The sequence below is a fragment of the Heteronotia binoei genome, chromosome 12 (assembly GCF_032191835.1).
Source record: "Heteronotia binoei isolate CCM8104 ecotype False Entrance Well chromosome 12, APGP_CSIRO_Hbin_v1, whole genome shotgun sequence".
Taxonomy (NCBI): Eukaryota; Metazoa; Chordata; class Lepidosauria; order Squamata; family Gekkonidae; genus Heteronotia; species Heteronotia binoei.
In genome coordinates this window covers 42,802,798-42,823,134 of record NC_083234.1, presented here as the reverse complement: position 1 = coordinate 42,823,134, position 20,337 = coordinate 42,802,798, and the positions used below count along the sequence as shown (strand labels likewise).

Sequence of the window (20,337 nt, the reverse complement as noted above, 5' to 3'; positions counted from 1 at the left end):
ACCGCGGCCGAAAAGGATGCGTGGCTCCTCCCTTCCCTGCACTTCCTGGATGGGAAGGAAGTGCCAGGGAGGGAGGAGCCATGCAGCCTTTTCAGCCGCGGTTTGCTTGAGCTGCCGCCGGCTTGGCGTGGAATGAGCTCTGCGCCAGTTTCTGGGTGGTGGGTGGGAGGAGGAAGGAAGGGCTTTGTGCAGCATGAAGATGACCTGCCAGAGGTGGGGAAGGGGGGGAGAAGGAGGCGCGCGACCCGGGGGAGGGAGGAGGCGCGATGTGGGGGGAGGGGCAGCCAGGGGACTGGAGGCCCCGTGGACTAGCGTTGAGGGCTCCGCAGACCGGTGCAGGGTCATGACCCTGCCTTTGGGAAACGCCATTCTAGAGAGTTAGCCCAGAGCTTCTGCCTGCTATAAAGCTTCTAGATCTGTTGTATATGTAGCCAGGCAACTCATACCTGAGGAAGGCCTCCATGCCATTGTTATGTGCCCCCCCCCCCCACCAACAGAGCAATCAATTCAGCTTAATGTCTGGTTTCCTGTGTGTTCCAGGTACTTTATCTAAGGACTCAAAAATTAAGTCCAGTAGCTTTCTTTTCATTTTAAGTAAAGATGCTACAGTAGGGTTTCCAGGTCTTACCTGGCTCCTGGTGGCTCCCTCGTTCACAGCACGCATGGTGCAATGACATATCCTGGAAGTGATGTCATCACACTGGCTATGCTGCATGGGGGACTCTTTAGCATTTGGCTTTAAAACTCTTTGACAGACACTAACCTTGAGCAGAAAAGCTTCTGACAGTTATGACTGACCCAAGGTCATTCCAGCAGGTGCATGTGGAAGAGTGGGGAATCAAATCTGGTTCTCCCAGGTAAGAGTCCGGGCACTTAACCACTGCACCAAACTGGTTCTCAAGGGCCAAAATGTTTAGTCCACATTTTCTAGTTCAGAGGCAAGGGGACATATATGTAGGGAGTGACACCTATGGCTAGCCAGTGGTTTAGTCACACAGAAAAATTAATCTTGGGTGCAAACATATTTTTCATTCTAATTACAGAATTCAGAGTTCATTGTTGCAGAATGTAGGATTGTGTATATGTGCAGAATTCTCGCTGTTATTCTTTCATAGTGGGAGAAGCAAATCCCTGGGTTTGCTATGGGAGGAGGGAGCTGAGTCCCAGGTCTCTCCAAGGGAACTGTGCTCATTATCCTTTTCTTTCAGCTGCTAGGCCATATGGTTTTGATTCTTTGTGTGGCAGATGAATGGGAGGTTATTTGAGTATCCCTTGGCTGCATGAGCTCAGATTGGCTCAGCATCATGTGTGTAGAGAAAAAAGGAGAGTGTACTAGAAAGGGAACTTGCAAAAGAAGCTTGAGGTTAAAACAATTTGTGTAATAATATTTTTAAAAAACTCTTATGACATGCAGCAGTCTTTATGGAAACCAGATGTTTAAACATTACAGCTGCCAGCAGAGCTGGTGAGGTGATGGGGGTACTTAGATGCCATCAATCATCGTAGCTGCTTTACCTTATTGTATTGTGGTTTTATATAAAAGACATTGGAAGGAGAGATAGAGGGGAGGAGGGTAGAGAATTTGCATTCTTTCAAAGGTGCAGCTGAGCTGAACTGAAAGTTTTGTTCTTCACCTTTCTCATCTGGAGATTTTTGAAATGCTGAGATTCCAAAAGGAAAGTGCAAATATTATCCCTTGATTTGTTTCTCTAATCTGGGCACTTTTTTTTCCTGATGAGAAAGTCAGTCCTTCACAATCTTTGAGATGAAACCCCCACATGGGTTAGTTATTCTTACGGGTTTTCCTGCATCTGTGATCATGCTTCAGAAGTATAAAATTTAACAGTGGAATATTTGCATCTGGCACAAACTAAACAAAAATTTAAAAGGTTTGATTTGTATGTATTATATTTTGTTTTAAAAAACAAGTTTCTAGTTCAGGGGTGGCCAAACTTTCTTAATGTAAGAGCCACATGGAATAAATGTCAGATGTTTGTGATTTGCTAAACATGAATGTCAGAAGAAGGAAGGAAGGAAGGCAAATAGATGGAGGAGAGAGAGATTGAAATAAAGCAACTTTAATTTTAAATGTCTTCTCCAAACCACTGACTGGCTTGAAATGGATACACTATTTAAAGAGACAAATCCTTCTCCAAGCCGGCCAATGGGGCAGTTGGGGCTTCGACAGCCACACAATATGTGTGAAAGAGCCAAATCTGGCTCCTGAGCCACAGTTTGCCACCCCTAGTCCTTATGGCTTCTGCAGTCAGATTTTAATAGGTTGAGCAGCCCCTGATGAAGTCAGAGAAACCACCAGTGATGGTACTTGGACTGTGCAAGACTGAGAGCTGCAGGTCCAATGCTTTGCTTAGTTCTTCCTCCTGTTCCCTTGCTTGGTAGAAACAGAATAAAATTTGGAAAATATGGGAATGTATTCATATGAATCATATAATGTATTCATATTGTGATATTTGTATATTGAGCTCCAGGGCTTTTTTTCTGGAAAAAGAGGTGCCAGAACTCTCAAGAGGGAAATGGAGAAACACACGGGTGCTCCTAATGAACTTTTAAAACATTTTTTGAGAATTTTGTTTCTACAAAGAGATTCGGGAACTCTGTTCCTCTACATTCCCCCAGGGAAAAGATTGCCCTACCAAGCTCTGGAGGAAAGGTGGATAAACAGATTGGAGAGAACTGAGTTAAAATCCCTGCTCAGCTACAGGTGACCTTGAGCTATTCACTTTCTCTCAGACAAGCCTGCCTTGCAGTTGTTGTTTGCTATGTATGCTGCAGTGGTGGGATGCAATGTCGGTAATTCATCCTGGAGCATCCAGCATCCTAGGGGCATCTAGCAAAAAGGGACAGCACAGACAGTTCAAGCTCATGCATTAGTAATACACAGAGTTTTCATTTTCCATTGAGAAGGATCACATTTCTTGAAGATTTTTAAGCATACCTCAAAGATTCTGTTGGTCAGTTATTCTATAAGTTCCCTGTTTTGGTAATGTTCTCATAAGTAATTGAAGAGTGGGGCACTGCTATGTACTCCTCTTGAGTCATAAAATTATAGGCTTAGAAGAGATTCAAAGGCCCTCAAGTCTAACCTCAGTTCAGATCTACCACCAGGTTCTCCAGTGCATGGAAGATACCCACACCCATGTAAGTCCATGTAGGACAGCCTGCAGTGTGTCAGAACAAGAGGAAAAAGAGTAACGCAGTGTGTCACACCGTAAAGAGATTATAGCATTTGGACAACCCAGACAGGCTTTTAGCCAGAAATGTTGTGGTAAAAGGCAAGTGTGGCTTAAGAGTACAATTTACTCAACAATATTAATCAAAGGACATTTAGACTTTGACAGTAAAAAAAAAAACCCAATCCAAAACAGCAAATATTTGTCAAGCATCACAAGACAGTGGCCAGAATACGGACAGTCCAGGAAGAAGGTTCATGTCTTATTGAGCAACTGGATGAGATGACGGTTGCATGCGTCCTGCTGCCGCTTCTTTGGGCAGGGGGAGGAAAAAAACCCATAGGCATCACACATGGTGTGACATCAGTTCCAGGAAAAACAGAAGCCTTTCTGTCTTCTTTGGTTTTCACAATTCTGAATAATGGTGAAAAACAATTCACACCTGGTGGCCTGTTAGTTATTAATTTGTCAGCACTAGAGCTTTATTTTAAACAGTTAAAGGTAGATCTAAGTTTTTTAGGATATGCAGCAGCCTGGTAAAAAATAAAATGACAAAACTATTATGCTAAAAGCAGATTTTCAAATACAGTGACATTCCATGGGAATTGGTGTCAGGACCCATTTTATTTCAGATTTCCTTGAATAGCCTTATGGAAGGAGACAGAAATATGTTGATGAAATTTGTGAGTAACACGAAGTATACGAAAATGTTGATACAGAATTATGCAAGACAAAGGAGGTGACCTCATGAATGAGAATAAGAAAGGGAATTAAATGAAATGAGATTCAATTTGTGCATGTGGGGGATTAATATTACACTTTTGTTATTAGCTGGGGATTCCTAAACTGGAAACAGCAATGAGATCTGAAATCTTGCTTGATCACAAGACAACTGAGCCACAAATTTGGTGCAGCTGCAAAAAAGGAAAATGAATGATTGTGTTGGGACCTCATTTTGGAATACTTGTATCTCAGGGATTCTAAAAGAAGGAATGGAAAGCCACTGGATGCAGTTTCAAACAAATAATAGAAACAGGTTATGAATTCATATGGCTCCTGAGGGACAACTTAGAAAGTTAAATTCAAATCAGAGATGTCTTATCATGAAGTGTAATCAGGTCATAATGGCTACATTTTGTGCCTGCCTTGTGTAATGTTTATGCTGATCATTAATTCTGCCTCTACTTGTTCCAGTAGAAAAGAGAAGAGACGGGTAGCACTTTAAAGACTAACAAAAATTGTCACAGGATACAAGCTTTTGTGAATTACTGCTCACTTCTTCAGATAACAGCTAGAATATTAGTTCATCTGTCCTTATATCTTGGAAAGTGGAGTGATTTCAGATGCCAAATGACTATAGCAGGTGTGACTGGATTAGGTGTGATATGCAGAAGGGTAGTAGGTGTGCAAAAATCAGCATTAGTAATGAAACATGAAACCTATATCTCAGTTCAGTCCAGGAGGATGCATTCAAAAACCAATGAGAAAACATTTTAACTTTCCAGGACATCCATTGCTGACCTAAGAGTAGCAGTTCTCTTACTAAGGAATCTCAAAGGGAGATTAGAGAGAGAGAGACTGTTGAATTGCAACTGATAATGAAGCTTCAAGACAGTGCATCCTCCTGGACTGAACTGAGACCTAGGTTTCCTGTCTCATTATCAGTGCTGATTTCTGCATGCCTGCTACCCCTCTGAATGTCATACCTGCTATTGTCATTTCTCCACTGTTGTAATTTATCTGTTATTGTCATTTGGCATCTGAAATCACTCCACTCTCCAAGATATAAGGAGAGATGGACTCATATTCTAGCTGTATCTGAAAAAGTGAGCAGTGATTCGTGACTCTTGCTTCTTTTCTACTGCTACAGACAAACACAGCTACCCACCTTGATCTATCTACTTGTTCCAATATTTCTCCTTTGCACTTTCAGAGATGAAAGTGATTAGACAGTGGCAGGATTATTGTCAGAATATCTGACTTCAGAGAAGTATCTTTTGGTGCTTGGGGAAAGGCTCTTTGCCTTCTTCCTGGTATCTGCTGTTGTGTGTTGGCATGCTTCACAGACAGAAATCCCTTCCATCCATACTTAGAAGTTCTTGTAATTTTTAGAATTTTTACTTTTCAGTTTGTTGCCTATTGGTGGATAATTGTCTGATATTATGTTAGTGACTCTTGCACGATAGCAATGCCATATATTTAGGTTATCCAAGCAGTGAGGGCAATTGTAATGCAAATGACAAAAAAGTCATGTGAATTTGCCTTTCCACAATCCAGTCAGAAATTCTCCATCAAAGTCTAACCAAACAATTGAAACTGAACTCCTCTCTCACAAGCTCTCCTATTTTTAGCTGCCTTTTCAGGAGACATTGCCTTGGACGAGGAAGACCTCAAGTTTTTCCAGGTGGACAGAATTGTGGATCTCACACGACATACCATTGAGAGAACTGTCACTAACTCTTCAGGTAATGTTGCCACACACACACAAAGGTTTTTATGCCTCTGGAGGCATTATTTAAAAAAACTGAAATGCTAACATATTAGAGCGAAATGCTGATATATTAGAGAGTTGTTAACATATGCTAACAACTTAGAAAACATATCTCTACATATGGGGTGGTGGAATGCACTGTCAGGTCTCAGCTGTAGACTTTTCAAGGCAAGAGAGTTACAGAGGTGTTTTGCCACTACTTGCCTCTACATAGCAATCCTTGTCTTCCTTAGTGGTCTGCCCATCCGAGTATTAACCAGAACTAACCCAGGTTAGCTTCTGAGATCTGACAAGATACAGCTAGGCTGGGTTATCCAGGTCAGGCCATTTTTAGGTATACAGGTAATAAATTTCTAATTTGTATTGCACAGTATTTCCTTCTCCAAATGTTGCAGTTGCCAAATCTTATGGATTTTGTGCATGCTTACAAAATTGTGTGGTCTAGTTCCCAAGAAAAACAAAGAGAGGGCCTGTTCAGGTATGTATTTTTTTTCCCCTTGGACTCATTCTGGAAAAAGAACAAGAGCAGTCCTTGGCCTCATGTAGTCCCTGGATTCAGTGTTGGGAAGAGAGGCTCTGTGATTGTTTAGATGTGGGATTTCCGTTACCCCCACAGGTTAAATCCTTTTTAAAATCCTGAACCAGGCATTCACTTCTCTCTGCAGGAAAGAGAGTTTATGACTCTAAGGGCTGCTTCTGGCCTCTTTCTAGGGAGAATTCTGGAGATAAATATCTGAACAAGCCAAGGTTGTTCAACAGGTTATTTCTTTATGTTCATTAATGACCATGCAGTATATCTCAATTGGCTTTTTGCACATGCAGGTTCTTAAGCAGTCCAGTTGAGGTCTACTACCTCTCCTCCTTGCTGCACAATTGCTCTGCTTGGCAGCCAATTGTTTAAACAGACAATTACATCACTCACAAATCATATAAATCAGTCATCAATAAAGACTGTGTTTCAATAAAATCCCATCCTTTGGTGTTCATCTAAGCCATCCTTAGTGATGCTAATGGCTGCTGATCAGTTGGAATCAGCAGCATCTTTGAACATGGCATGGTTTTGGGAAAACCTGATACAACCAGTTCAGATCACTCATAAATCCTATAAATCAGTCATCAATAAAAGCTGATTTTCAGTAAAATCCTGCCCTTTGGTGTCTGGCTAAGTAGTCCTTAGTGATGCTAACGAAATTGGAATCAGCAGTATTCTTGTTCGCATGTAGTGTGGGAAACCCTGCTGCAAACTGGTTTGGCAGGCATTCACTGCTGCTGGGTACAAACTGAATAGACCAGGTTTTCAACTTACATCTGATTGCTGCCTTTGAACACATCATTTCAACCACTGAACATGTTTGCAGCAAAACTCACAGCATCCCTACTTCTAAACAGACACCCTTCTAAATCCATTGTACTTTGAAGAGTATGACTGCTTCGGATTGTACTGTAAATCAGTTTCAGAATTTTTTTTTTTAAATTATATGCTCATATGATCCTCTATTAATCTCCTATCTAGGGTTCTGATCAGGTCCTTAGTTGCTTAGCTTTGTAAAGCTACAGCATCAGTTACTCTTGAATTATTCACTGAAACCAGCATTTGGAGTTTTCAGCTAATCATTTAGATATAATAATATTATAATGGATAGTAGTTTTGTTATGCAAATATTGCATATTGTATCTTTAAGTGCAAATTATTTCTAATACACCATGATAGAATTTCTGCATTCACACATTATTTAATATTGTTCAAAAATACAAATTGTATTGAAAAGAAAAGTTTCAGTCTCTGCAATTGGATATCAGTAGCACAAAGTAATTCATTTTTTTTTAAAAAGGGTATCCCCTTTTTCCTGACATGCTGCCTGCTTTGTGTGTGTATGAGGTGGTTCTTTTTTTATTATTTTAAATTTTATTATAACCAAAAATAAACAAGTTAGTACAAATCATACTTATAAAAAATACATAACAAATCCTTCCTCTACAGATGTAACTCAGTCATTACTGACATACAGGATAATTACCTTAAATAATAATGAAATCCAACATTTCAGGAGGCAACTTTTCACTTTCTGAAACAGTAGAATTAACATATTCTAGATAAGGGAGCCATTTTTCTATTATGGTATTTTTGAATGTTGGTGTTTCCATTAGTAGAAGTTGTGTTATGTCCCTCACCTTAATACACCATTCCTCTACCGTTGGAACCTTAATACTCTTCCAAACTTGAGCTACCAATTTTTTGCCAACTAACAGTAACATCGAGATAAGTTCCATGCGTAGGGGGGTCGACCAGTTTTCTGGCCACAAATTCAGTAGAATTACTTCTGGTTTTAGAGGTACCATTGTGCCTATCATATCTGAAATTTTAGCCATAATACTGGCCCAAAAATTACTTATTTTGGGGCATGACCACCAGCAATGCAAAAAATTACCCTCCATTCCACAACCTTTCCAACACAAAGCATTATTCTTTAGCTTACTTTTGAACAACTTTACCGGAGTCAAATGCTATCGTGTTACAATTTTGAATTGTTGAGTTCATAAGTTTATTGCCCTACTTTTTAAAGCTGGAGTGTTCCAAATTAGCTCCCATTGCTCCTCTGAAATTTGTATGCCACAGTCTCTCTGCCATGCATACTTCTGGGAAGTGGGACTGTTCCATATTTTTTCCATTAATATTTTATATATGATAGAGATTAGCCCTTTATTATCTTAGTGATTCTTTTTTAACACTATCTCAAAAGGTATGAGGTGGTTCTTAATCAAGAATCTGAACATACAACTCCTTACCTGTAGCCTGAAGTGAGAAAGTTGAGAAAAAGCTCAGCTCCTGATTCTACCAATTATATAAACTGGCAGAAAGCAAAACTACTGGAGAAGTTAAAATCTTTGGATTTTATTTTCTGTGAGCTGTGTGGGCCACAATTGAAATAATCTTCATGGCAGTCATCACATGGATCTAACCCTGTTTTCTCTCATAAACTCTTAGCATAGAAATCCTTCTCTGTAGTCCTATTTACAGAACTCAGGAAACCATTCCTATTGCTGCATTACTTTTCCTCATCACTGAAGACAAATAGTGTTAAGGGTTTGCCTTATATCCATCATGTTCTTGCTGAAAGCCAGAGGTCACAAGACCACTGTTAGCTCAGCTGCTGTTGCTGAGAAAGAGCCTTAAAAAGGGGTGCAACCACACTGGCATGGATCCATTGATAATATTGACAGGACCCAAGTTCATCTAAGCTCGGACAAAAGTAACTGGGCTGATATGGGTCTGTCTCCGTCATCCTTGAGAGATCATCCACATAACAATCTGCATTCCCTTGGCAGCAAAGGGATGATGAAAAGATTTATCACTGAATTTTACTGTCTTGGAGAAATCTCCCTGGCAGTGACATTTATTCAGTTGTGAATAATCTCTCTAAGGAAAAGATGACAGTCATTTCCAGTGCTTGGAGAACCAAGGTAATTTTTTTTGTAATTAAGATTTGTATTAAGCTTTTGAAAAAAAAATCAAACATTAGGTTAAGAAAACCTTTAGAAGAGAAAGAGAGTAGTAATGGTAGTATTCTGCTGGTGTATTCATACAGTGCTAGGAAATGTCTCCATATGCTCTGGAATTTATCTTCCATTGCTCAATTGGTACATGTTGCATTTTCTACCAAGACCAAAAGAATCTCCATCCATTTCTCTAGGTGAAGTAATTGATTTAGTATAGGTCTTTTCACAACAGGAGAAGCTTTACCCGGAGTAGGTAAAGAATGCTGTGCAAGCAATAGCAGTATGTAATCTTCAGCAGAAGTGTCAATTAAACGTAGGCTCAGGCATTAGGGCTTGCATTGAAATCCTCTGCATCTTAGTATATATCTGAAGAATGGAACCAGAGATGCTGGCAATATCTGAGACCTTAAATTTATTATTGGATTGGTGGGGGTGTCCAAGCCTCATTTCAGACATCTGGGTGAAATCAAAAGACCAATATGTAGCTTACAGGCCCTTGTATACACTGCAGCACTTGGTGTGGATTGGACACTTCCCGTTACCCCTCCCCCCCTCTCCACACACACACACATTTCATGATATTCTCCTTGGGCAAAGGAGGGGCAGTGGAAAGGGTTGGTTTCATTCTAGGAAGGAAGCAGGGAAGCCTTGGATACTCCTGCACTTATATGAACCCCCTCCCCCAGTAAAGAGTTCGTGAAATTTACAAAGCCTGACTGAGTTTACTCTTGCCAGAGAGCCATGCTATAAACCATTGGTATGGGTTTTTGGCACTTGCTGTGTTTTCTCACCCTTGGCCCTTTAGGGTAGGATCTCTTGCCAGGTAGTGCTTTCCATAGGCTTTGGCGACAGCTTGGCTGATCCAGAGCATTCCAAACAATTTAGAGACAAAGATCTTGGCATACACACTTACGCTCCTACTGATCTTGCTTTAACAAAGCCATCCAAAACTTTGAGGGAAAAGCTGCTTTTTCACAGCCAAATGTGCTTCGCGTGTGAATAAACTAACCATGTTGTACACAGCCCTGTTGCTGTCCACCAGAAGAAAAAGAAACAGCCTCTTTTCCTGAGAAGACAGTATCCAAAATAGTTTGATTAGAAGAATAGTAGCTAGCCCAAATTCAGCCTTGATTATTTTTCATGGCATCATATAAACCTAGCTCACTTACTGAAAACTAGCCCATTCTAACTCAGAATTCCTTACCACCCCACTCCCAAGTTAGAAGCATGCCTAGAAGTTTAGAAGATGCAACAAAGAGGCAGCATTTTTAGGAGGTCAAACTACTTCATTTATACAAGGAAATGGGTTATGAAAAAACATGAGAACTTACAGTGCAATCCTATGCAGGGTTACTTCTGCCTATGCCCACTGAAACCGATGGACGTAGACCGGCATAACTATGCAGAGAGTTGCAGTAATTTGTGAAGGAAGAGGTTGGGGTATAGATAGTACTCTCTGTTGAAATTTATTAAATAATGTTGTGGCCATAGAGGAGACAGTGATCATGAATGCTTTGGGAGTGGTTGGCTTGGCTATCTGTCAGTTGTAGAGAATAAGGATGGGCAGAAGATCTGAAGAAAAGAGGGAGAAATGAAGCAGGCATCTATTAAAACAAGCTTAGAAGAACACACGAAGCTGCTTTATACTGAATCAGAGGGTGGATGACCAAAGCATGGGGGAGCTCATGGAGCTGCAATAGTGAGGAAGGCTGAACTTCACATATCAATTTGAAATAAGCAGCCAAATCTTTGGTTGCAAGTCTCTATTTTTAAACATAGAGCATAATGATAACCAGTGGCTGGATGCCGAATAAGATTCTAACTCAAGATTCTAACTCATGATTACTTTTAAACAAGTATGTCAGTCAGTCATTAAAGCAATAAATCTGATGATTGGTATATGACAAAATCAACATTAGTTGGCCTTTTTGGTCAGTTTTATTTCATTGAACTGGTCTACAGCATAGCGAACTGTGATTTGAACCAATTCCATTATTCACAAGAATAGTTTACTGAAACCCAGAAGAGAATAAAGCCAACACAAATTCATCCTTTTCTAAAATATTGGAGTTTCCAGTTCTGTCCTTGAATATAAAAGTTATATTGTAAATGCTCTTATTTGACGGAACAGCCCTGCTGACTCACAAGCAGCATTCAGTTCCAGTCCTCCAGGTGTCAGTGACCACCCTGAATCTCCCCATAATGCACTGCTCTCCTAGCCCACCCAGCCCTCAGAGGGGTTTATCTTTTTTGCTTTTCCTTTAGAACATTGCCTCCAGAAGATCATGCCCACCAATAAGTCCTAGTTTCTCTTCCTTTGTTCCTATTAAAGGATCTGCCTACAGGCCACTACCCAGTGACTAGTTAACACAGGGACAGCTTACTGCACTTGTGTGATGCTGCGGAATTAGCAGTCAACCAATCAGCTGCCTAGTTTCCCAGGTGACCAATTCAAATAGCAACTTATGCCCTTGCGGGTCTTGTTCTAAGGCAAGCTCCTTAACTGAGCAGTTACATTGTTCTGAAAATATGCCATTACCTTGGAGTCATTGCATGGAGGCAGCCAACTATTCATCTGCTCCAAGTGGCAACAGCAGATATTAAGATGGAGCCTGGTTGTGAGAGCTCCTTCCTCCAGATGGAATAAGCCAAAATTGTTCCCTCTCCATGCCAAATGATTTTATCTATTCTGTTTTCTCACCCCCTTATGGGTCAAAGAATCCTTTCCTGAAATCTCTAGGAAGATACCATGTAGCCCATCATACACTCCCAACTCTCTGTGTTCTATCTAGGTGTGAGTTTGTCTTTGGCCAAAGGGCCATTTGCATTTACAAAGCTTTGATGGCTAGTGCAATTGGCAAAACGGATGATGTTTGGGAGCTGTTGATTTCCCTTTCCAACCTGTCTTTTGCTAACCAAGAAAAACTTTTTAAAACGAAGTCTGAGTTTTCTGCAAAGCCCAAACCTCAAAACTGCATTTCTTCCCACCTCATATACATATATGGTGTGACCTTACTTGGAATACTGTGTGCTACTTTGCTCACTGTCTCAAAAAGAAAGAAAAAAGACATTGCAAAGCTGAAGAAGGAATGGGGAAGGCAGCCAAGATGAATAAGGGGTTGAAACATATTTCCTTCAAAGAAAAGCCAGTTAGTGCTGAACAGACTGGATCTTTTCAATTCATAAATAAGATGCCTTGAAGACTAAATAGAGGTGTATAAAGTTATGAATATAGTGGAGAAAATGGACAGAGAACTTCTTCTGCCTCTCCCATAATAATAGGATTTGAGGGCACACGCTGACATTAACGGGCAATAGATTTTCACTCAACAAGTAATTCAGTTACAGAATTCCCCACTGAATGTATTGATGGACACTAGGAGATGAATTTAAAGAGATTCATGGAGGAGAGGTCAATCAATAGCTACTAGCCAAGGCAATTAAACTGAATCTCCATATCCTGAGGCAATAAACCTCCCAAGTCCTAATGCTTGAAGGCAATTTCAAGAGGAAGTCTTGGCCCCTATGCCCTGTTGGCTGGCCCTCCAAGGCCACTGTGTGAAACAAGATACTAGACTAGATGGACCACTGGTCTGATCTAAGAGACAACTTTTAGGTTCATGATGCTGGACCAAAGGTGGGTGAGTACTCAAAGGGCTTTCCCTTATGGAACACAGCTATGCTCACAAACTTAAAAAAAAATTTTTTACCATTACAGGGAACAGTTCGAACAGCACCAGCATCAGACCCAGGAGACAGCAAAGGAGACGGAAGCTGGACCGGGGGCGGTCTCGCAGCCGCCGGGCTGCCACTTCCCGTCCTGAGCGAGTGTGGCCTGATGGAGTTATTCCTTATGTGATCAGTGGGAATTTCAGTGGTGAGTGAGTGGCTATGAAGACTGGTGTGTGTGTGAAATGCATGCACACTGTTAGCCCTTCAGCCTCTTATGTAGTTTGAGAATACTTTGTGTAAGGGCCTGATTAGATGCTGGAGTTTGTTGAAGATACCTTCATGCCAACCTGTGTGATGTTTCTTGTGCAATCTGTAACTCCAGGCCTGATTAACATATGAACCTTCTTCCACTTTCTTTGCACTTCTGCTTTCTCTACATTTTAGGAGAGAACTGCAGTGTCTTGCTTTCTCTGCTTTGTGATTTCATGCTGTGTTAAGGAATGTGGACTGTGCTGTATTTTGGTGACCATTTACAGATGTGCCTAAAATCCACCACATACATTCCTATTGTCTTTATTCCAACTATCCAAAAGCACTATTTATTGCACTCCGTGGAACTTCACCTTGTTGATCCCATGCAAACATGCATTTCAATATCTGATTATCATTATTAAATGATTCCCAGAGCTATTTAGGTAAATGAGGCTGTATTAGAATAAATAATTGCCATATTCCTTAATAGACTAATCAATGTGTACAGTCTGAATTGGTGAAAATGTGTCAGTACACATTTGTAAGAATTATACATCTCTCAGTTCTTGTCAGATATTCTATAATAGTTTTAGAGAGACTGCTATTTGCAGCCTTTGCAGATCATGCAGGCTCTTCAGCCAGTTTTCTGTCCTTCCATAATTCAGTGTGTTGTGTCTCAAATGCAAATGTCAGGACCCTCTGCTGGCAGCCAGTAAGGCATGTTTCAGAAATTGGGATTCTCTAGCAATGAACCACTAGAGGAACCAAATGACATTGCTTTAACTTTTCCCAAAAGCCCATGGTTCTCACACCCCTTCCCACATCCTTACATTGTGCTTCTTTCTCTCTTCACTGCAGCTGTTCCTTTCCTGCCTCCCTTCAACCAATTAATCTCCTTTTTAGGCTTAGAAACCCCTGGAACAGCCTGTTCCCAGATCAGAACTAAGCCAATGAGAGGGAGAGCAGGCAGGTGTCCCTCTGAGGTGGGCTGTGGCCTATGATCAGCCTTTTGTCAGCCTGAACCCTAGCATCAAACATAGCCATCATGTTTCAAAGTACCAACTAGTGGCTGATTTTTATGTTTAGGTTTGTTGTTGATTGTAACCTAGTTGCCTCGTCTCTTTAGCAAGTTGAACAAAAAGTACTTGGATGTTCTGCCACTATAATTCCCAAGCTGTGAGGCAAAATATTTGTCCAGTTGTCTGTTTTGAGCCAGGGTTTGTGAGCTTGCACCGTTGGAAGCAGCTGTTGTCCTTAGAACCTTGTGCTTCTGTATGTGTTGAGATATATTTGTCGTGCTTACAAGTGGACTAGAAGAAAAGCTCTTCAGAACAGAGTTCTCATCTGCTGCTTCCAATTAATGGAATAGCATTCCAAGGAAGAGCCATAAAGTCATCATTTTCTGCTTAGTTGTGAAGGAGGGCATCTTTTCAGATGTTACGGGGGAAGCCTGTGTTGAGGACCTCCCATCCTTCCTAGAAGCCATTAGTAAAGTTTCTACAACACCCTAGAATTGACTTGATACCTTATGTCTCTCTTAGCAAGTGATCTCAACCCTACACTTTTAGAGAGCTGGCTACAAGTACTTCAGCCAATGTTTGACCTCTTCATGTTTCCTGCAGGCAACCAGCGAGCAATCTTTCGACAGGCCATGCGCCACTGGGAGAAGCACACCTGCGTCACTTTCTTAGAGCGGAATGATGAAGACAGCTACATAGTGTTTACATACAGGCCTTGTGGGTAAGAAGGGGGGGCAGAACTTCTTAGTAGGTAATGGGTCTTCTGTTGTTCATAGCCAAAGGAAAAGTTTCATGAATCTCAGCCCTCTGTGTATATCTGGACTCCCTAGTACTTTCCAAAGAGGAAGGGAATACTGCGAAGTGATTTATGCATTAGACTAAAGGTCAGAAATAGTTGATTGCTCATCCAGCATTGTCTTGCTCATCCAGCATTGTCTGCTGTGTGGGCTGGTTTATGCAATCAGCTTTCCTGGGATAGCAAACCATTCCCATAACTTTCATCCCCTTTCTGCCCCTGTAACATTTTCAAGGACTGAATCAGTGGTTGGATGAGATGGAAAGAGAGAAAAAGAACCTCTCTGACCTCTGACTTGTCTCCCTTTATCTGAGGGTAAGTGGTTTGGGATTTTGCCCCTGGAGTAAACAATTGGAAGGCTGTTATCTCCTGATAATCATGAACACAGTGACCTAAAACTCTCAGTTGAACCAATGGGACTTAATGCCATTCTTCTTAAGGATGATATTAGGCTCAGAACACGCTGAGTGAGCATGAGCAACCTGTTCACCACCCTATCCAATTTTATGCCCTGCACTGGCAGCATTCTGTTTGCAGTAGGGACAGCTAATATAACAGTGGCATTTGCAACTGTAAATTCCTTTTATCTTTGATCTCTGCCAGCAGAAAGGTGCTTAGGAGTGATCCTATCTCCTTTCACTGGGAATATCAGGAAGAGGACCCCTCTGTAAATCATGCTCTCTATATAGAATAAATTGTGCAACAAGATAAATCAAGCAAATTTGCTTAATATGCATAAGGTATACAAGTCACTGAATTCTTTTCCTGATGTGGAATTTTAATTAGATTGATGTTCAATTTTAATCTTTTTTCATGCAGATTAGTTAGTTTCCTTTCTGGTCTATTGTGTGTGTATGTTCTATGCAATGATTTAATATCCACCTACCATAACACAAATGGTTTCTGAATGTACTCATGGGCTCTCAATAGCTGACTTCCGTGTTCTTGGGAGCCACTCTTTTTTTCAGGTGGCAGCCCAGATTTTCATATTAAGTAATGAAGTTGCTGTTGCTTACAGTGACCGCTTCATAGTTGTATGAACCATGTATGCTTGAGCATGACTGTGACACTAAATGCAAAAAAGATGTAATATTAAAATATGAAATATCTCTAATACACAACTTTTCAAAACAAATTTCTTTTTGAGTGAATCTGTGGGCAAAATTTTAGCAAGACAAGGCAGCCGGGAGCCAAATAATTATTTTTGTTGTTGTTGACTGTGTCCTGGATGAGTTTGGTTTTGGTTTTTTGCCCTTCTAGCCCTGTTTTCACCCAGATCACAAAGATTACAGAAATTAGAGAGGCAGTTCCAAAATATTTATCTCAGGAAAAACAAAAACCTGGACACATCTTTTATCCAAAAATGATATCTGTGGAAAGGCAATAGTCATAAATCATCTTTTTTTGGCAGCTCACAGAAAAACCAAATTAATAAGACAACATGTTGCCACCAGCAGGGTGGGAAGACTGAAGCTTTTCATAGGGTTAAGAAATCTGCAAGGCTGTACATTGGAGCATCCATGCTAATCTTTGTCCTTTGGAAACTTTTAATAGACTCTTGCAGGGTTTTTTTGGGTTTCTCTGAAGTTTCTGCAGTCTTGGTGGGTCTTGTCTTTCCAAACACAACCTTGACAGCAAAGTAGTTTTCACATAGTATGAGTGTTTGTTTAAATGCTTTCCTATATATGCATTTAAAATTTAAAAACCTCTGATTTTAAACGGATCTTTGTTTCTCCCTCAAGGAATCCTCTTTGGGTTTGGATCCCCATGTAACTTTGTATTGTATATTCTGTAGCTGAGTTTATTCTGATGCATGGCCTTCTCCACCATGTAGATGTTGCTCATCTCCTTAATTTGGAGACGGAAGGAAAGGAGAGCATATGAAGCAAGGACTGTGTTAAAAAATTAAGAGAACTGTTAAGTGGGTACAGACCACAAGAAGAGAAGGAACAGAAAGAACAATAACCCTGTAGCAAAAGATCACAAACATCAGAACAAACAGCTACGTTGGATGGTATCAGGTGAACATAAAAAGCAGTTGAGATGCTAAGTTTGACAATCTCTTCTTCTCCATACAGGTGCTGTTCTTATGTGGGACGCAGAGGAGGAGGACCTCAGGCAATCTCCATTGGGAAAAACTGTGACAAATTTGGCATTGTGGTACATGAGCTGGGCCATGTCATCGGGTTCTGGCATGAGCACACACGCCCAGACAGAGATGCCCATGTGTCCATTATCCGTGAAAACATCCAACCAGGTAAAGCCTCTGATTTCCTCCCTACTTTCCCTCCCTTCCATGCTCCATCGTATTAGAACAGTTTGGTATGGTGGGTAAGAGCTGTAGACCGTAATCTGGAGAACCAGGTTTGATTCCCCATATGCAGCTAGTGGGATGACCTTGGGTCAGTCACAGTTCCCTCAGAGCTGTTCTCTCGAGAGTAGTTCTCTTGGGACTCTCTCAGCCCCACCTACCTCACATGGCATCTGTTGTGGGGAGAGGAAGGGAAGGTGATTGTAAGCCAATTTGAGACTCGAGTGAAGGTGCGGGGTATTATTACAATCTTCTAGAACAAAGTTATTAGTGGTCCAGCGACATCTGTTTGCTGAGCAGACCAAGAGAATTCCACCCCCAGTCCCATTGTCCTTCCACTACCCAATCGCATATGCACCCTTTTACTTCCACCCATTCATCTAGCCAGTGCTGCTTTTTGCCTATCATATCCAGCAGCACAATGCTTAATGTATTCCCCTTCCTACAGCACCCATCCTTTGCCTGACACCATTGGACATATTGGAAAAGCAACAGAGGCCCAGTTCTCAACAAAGAGCCCAGGCGCACAGTGGAACAAGTGTGCCCTCAATTTAGCTACAGAGTTGTGCTGACTAAGCCAGAAATAATCAGCAGTTGCTCAGTTAGCAATAATTCAGTATTCAGGAGCAAGACACTGCCCTGGGCTTTCTTAAGCAGTTATGACCCTAATCTTCATTTAGTTGGGAGCAGGATAGAACATCTGTCCTTCAAGAGGGAGGCAGCGTGGGATGCAACTAGTTAGTACTGCTGTGTGAGTTGGAGAAATTGAAGCTACTAGCACATGGAATTTACTCCAGAGCCAGTACAGTCCAGCCTGGGGTTTCCCTCATGCTTCTGCCTCTGATTGTTTCCGCAGGGCAGGAGTATAACTTCCTGAAGATGGAGCCCGAAGAAGTGGAGTCATTGGGAGAGACATATGATTTTGACAGCATAATGCACTATGCACGGAACACCTTCTCCAAGTGAGAGCTCAAAAATACTATTGCTTCCTATGTTCACCAAACCCACACACATATTCACTCATGCACATGTATACCTGGCTGTTCTTTCAGGTGAAGGTCACACCTTTGGTAGGGCATTACCCCACCCCAGCCCAAAACTTTGAATGGGCCTATGACGCTGAGGGATACAGAATCTCTTGTTGGTCTGGGCACTGGTCTATATCTATACCTAAGCCATTTGCAGAGCTGACCTAGATAGTTTGGGCTCCAGGTGGGAACTGTGATGCAGAGCTCACACACACTGTCAGCTAACCTTTCTGTTTCCAGCTGCTGATATTAACCCCAAGAACAGCCGTTTGCCAGATGTGAGAAGACAAAGCAGTGTGGTTGTGATTGCTGACAAGCCTGTTTGGGATGGTCACAGATTGTGTTTGCTTGATATTGCAAATTATGAAAAGCTTTCTCTCTCTGGGATGAAGAGAAGGGACCAAGTCACGGGATGTGTGGGAGCATTTGCACAGCTAATGTGTGGATATACCAAACATGGCTGGATCAGCTTAGATATCACTGATGGAAACTACTCTTGCTTGGGAGGAACTTTAACTCTCAATTGTTGCGATTTTTTTCCCTTTCCCGTGATATTTGAAGCCTTCTATCCTGTGACATATGGCTGTTGTTCCTGGACATTGCTTCAGATTTTATTTTTTATTTTGTTTATTTAAAACATTTTAAAGGTACTTTTTCACCCACCTTAGGATCCTCAGTGTGGTGAATTATAAAACATTAAAACAATATTCAAAATACATATAAACAGCTTTTTTTTTGTAGCAGGAACTCCTTTGCATATTAGGCCACACACCCCTGATGTACCCAACCCTCCAAGAGCTTACAGTACTACCTGTACTAAGAGCCCTGTAAGCTCTTGGAGAATTGGCAACATAAGAGTGGTGTGGCCTAATATGCAAAGAAGTTCCTGCTACAAAAAAGCCCTGCATATAAATATATATAAACACATGAACAGGAGTAAGATATGTGTTTTCCCACATTTTTCTTTCAAAACAATTGAAAGAAGGTGGCATTAGATGGCATGTGTCCAACCCCCATCCCTTGCACATTTCCTTTAGAAACACTTGGTGACTGAACTGCTTATGTTCAGCTGACTCATTATCACTTTGGGTTTGGGAAGCAATTTCCTGATTGTCTGGTGACCCTGTGTCCTCTTCCTCTGTAGCATGTGTGCATGTGTGTGTACATGTGCACATGCACAGCACATGCACACAATGACCCTACTTTTGGAACACTGTGGTCCCAATTATGTGAGAACTGTGAGCTAATGTGTTGGGTGTTGAGTCTAGCCTTTCAGTAAATCAGGGAGTTGAATTAGGTCATAGTCTTCTGGTGCTTTCTGTTTTTCAAATGCCTGTCCCAAGAAGAGGGTTATATTTCTGCCCTAATTCTCACTGTGGTGGTAAACTGGTGTCTGGTCTTCAGACTGCTTGCATTATTTGGGTTTTTTAATACAAAATATTTCTCTGAGTATGGAAAAGTAGTGGAATCCTTTTCCTTGCTATCTAGTTTTCTATGTTCCTTTTTTTTCTGCCTAGAGGATCCTACAGTCATGAGAGCTTCTGCCTGCCTTCTGAAGGCGTCCACTGCAGACACAAGTTTCTCCCATGATAGAGAACCTGGTTTCTATCTGGTTTTAATTAGAGTGTCACAAAATATTGTAAACTAGCTATTGTACATATAATATAGATTTAGAAAAATTAAAACAGTATTTAGTTCCTCAAAGAGGGTGGTCAGTCCCCCTCTGGAGCACTGAAAGTAAGCATCTCTGATATTTTGTGTGTGTGTGGCAGAGAAAAATATGGCTGTCTTTCTGAACCAGAGTAACTCCCCCATAATGTGAGAGAAAGGATGTTGAACTGCTAGCACATGGGTGATGATAACATAGCTTAATAGCATTTGGAAAGGCCCATGGCTTTTTTTTTGTTGTCACAGGAATGACTCTTTATATATTTTTTTGACCCATCATATTTCACAGGTATGATAGCCAGGGCCAACTTAGTTGTCAACCCCCCCACTTCTCTGTCTTCCTAGTGTCTGTCTGCTGGTTTATTAAAAGGCTTGGAACTAGCAGGGGACTTAGAATGTGGCTCACAATGT

The 20,337-nt window shown here is 41.2% G+C and overlaps 1 protein-coding gene across 3 annotated transcripts in view; it reads left to right on the top strand.

The window, feature by feature from the left end:
- Nucleotides 1-20,337, top strand: part of BMP1 (bone morphogenetic protein 1) — a 197,947-nt gene that overhangs the window by 93,729 nt on the left and 83,881 nt on the right. For all 3 annotated transcript variants that reach the window (XM_060251045.1, XM_060251044.1, XM_060251046.1), the window contains 5 exons: nucleotides 5,543-5,656; nucleotides 12,899-13,057; nucleotides 14,727-14,844; nucleotides 16,998-17,176; nucleotides 18,087-18,192. In XM_060251045.1, the coding sequence (XP_060107028.1) occupies nucleotides 5,543-5,656; nucleotides 12,899-13,057; nucleotides 14,727-14,844; nucleotides 16,998-17,176; nucleotides 18,087-18,192 (676 nt within the window). The remainder of the gene's footprint in view (nucleotides 1-5,542; nucleotides 5,657-12,898; nucleotides 13,058-14,726; nucleotides 14,845-16,997; nucleotides 17,177-18,086; nucleotides 18,193-20,337) is intronic.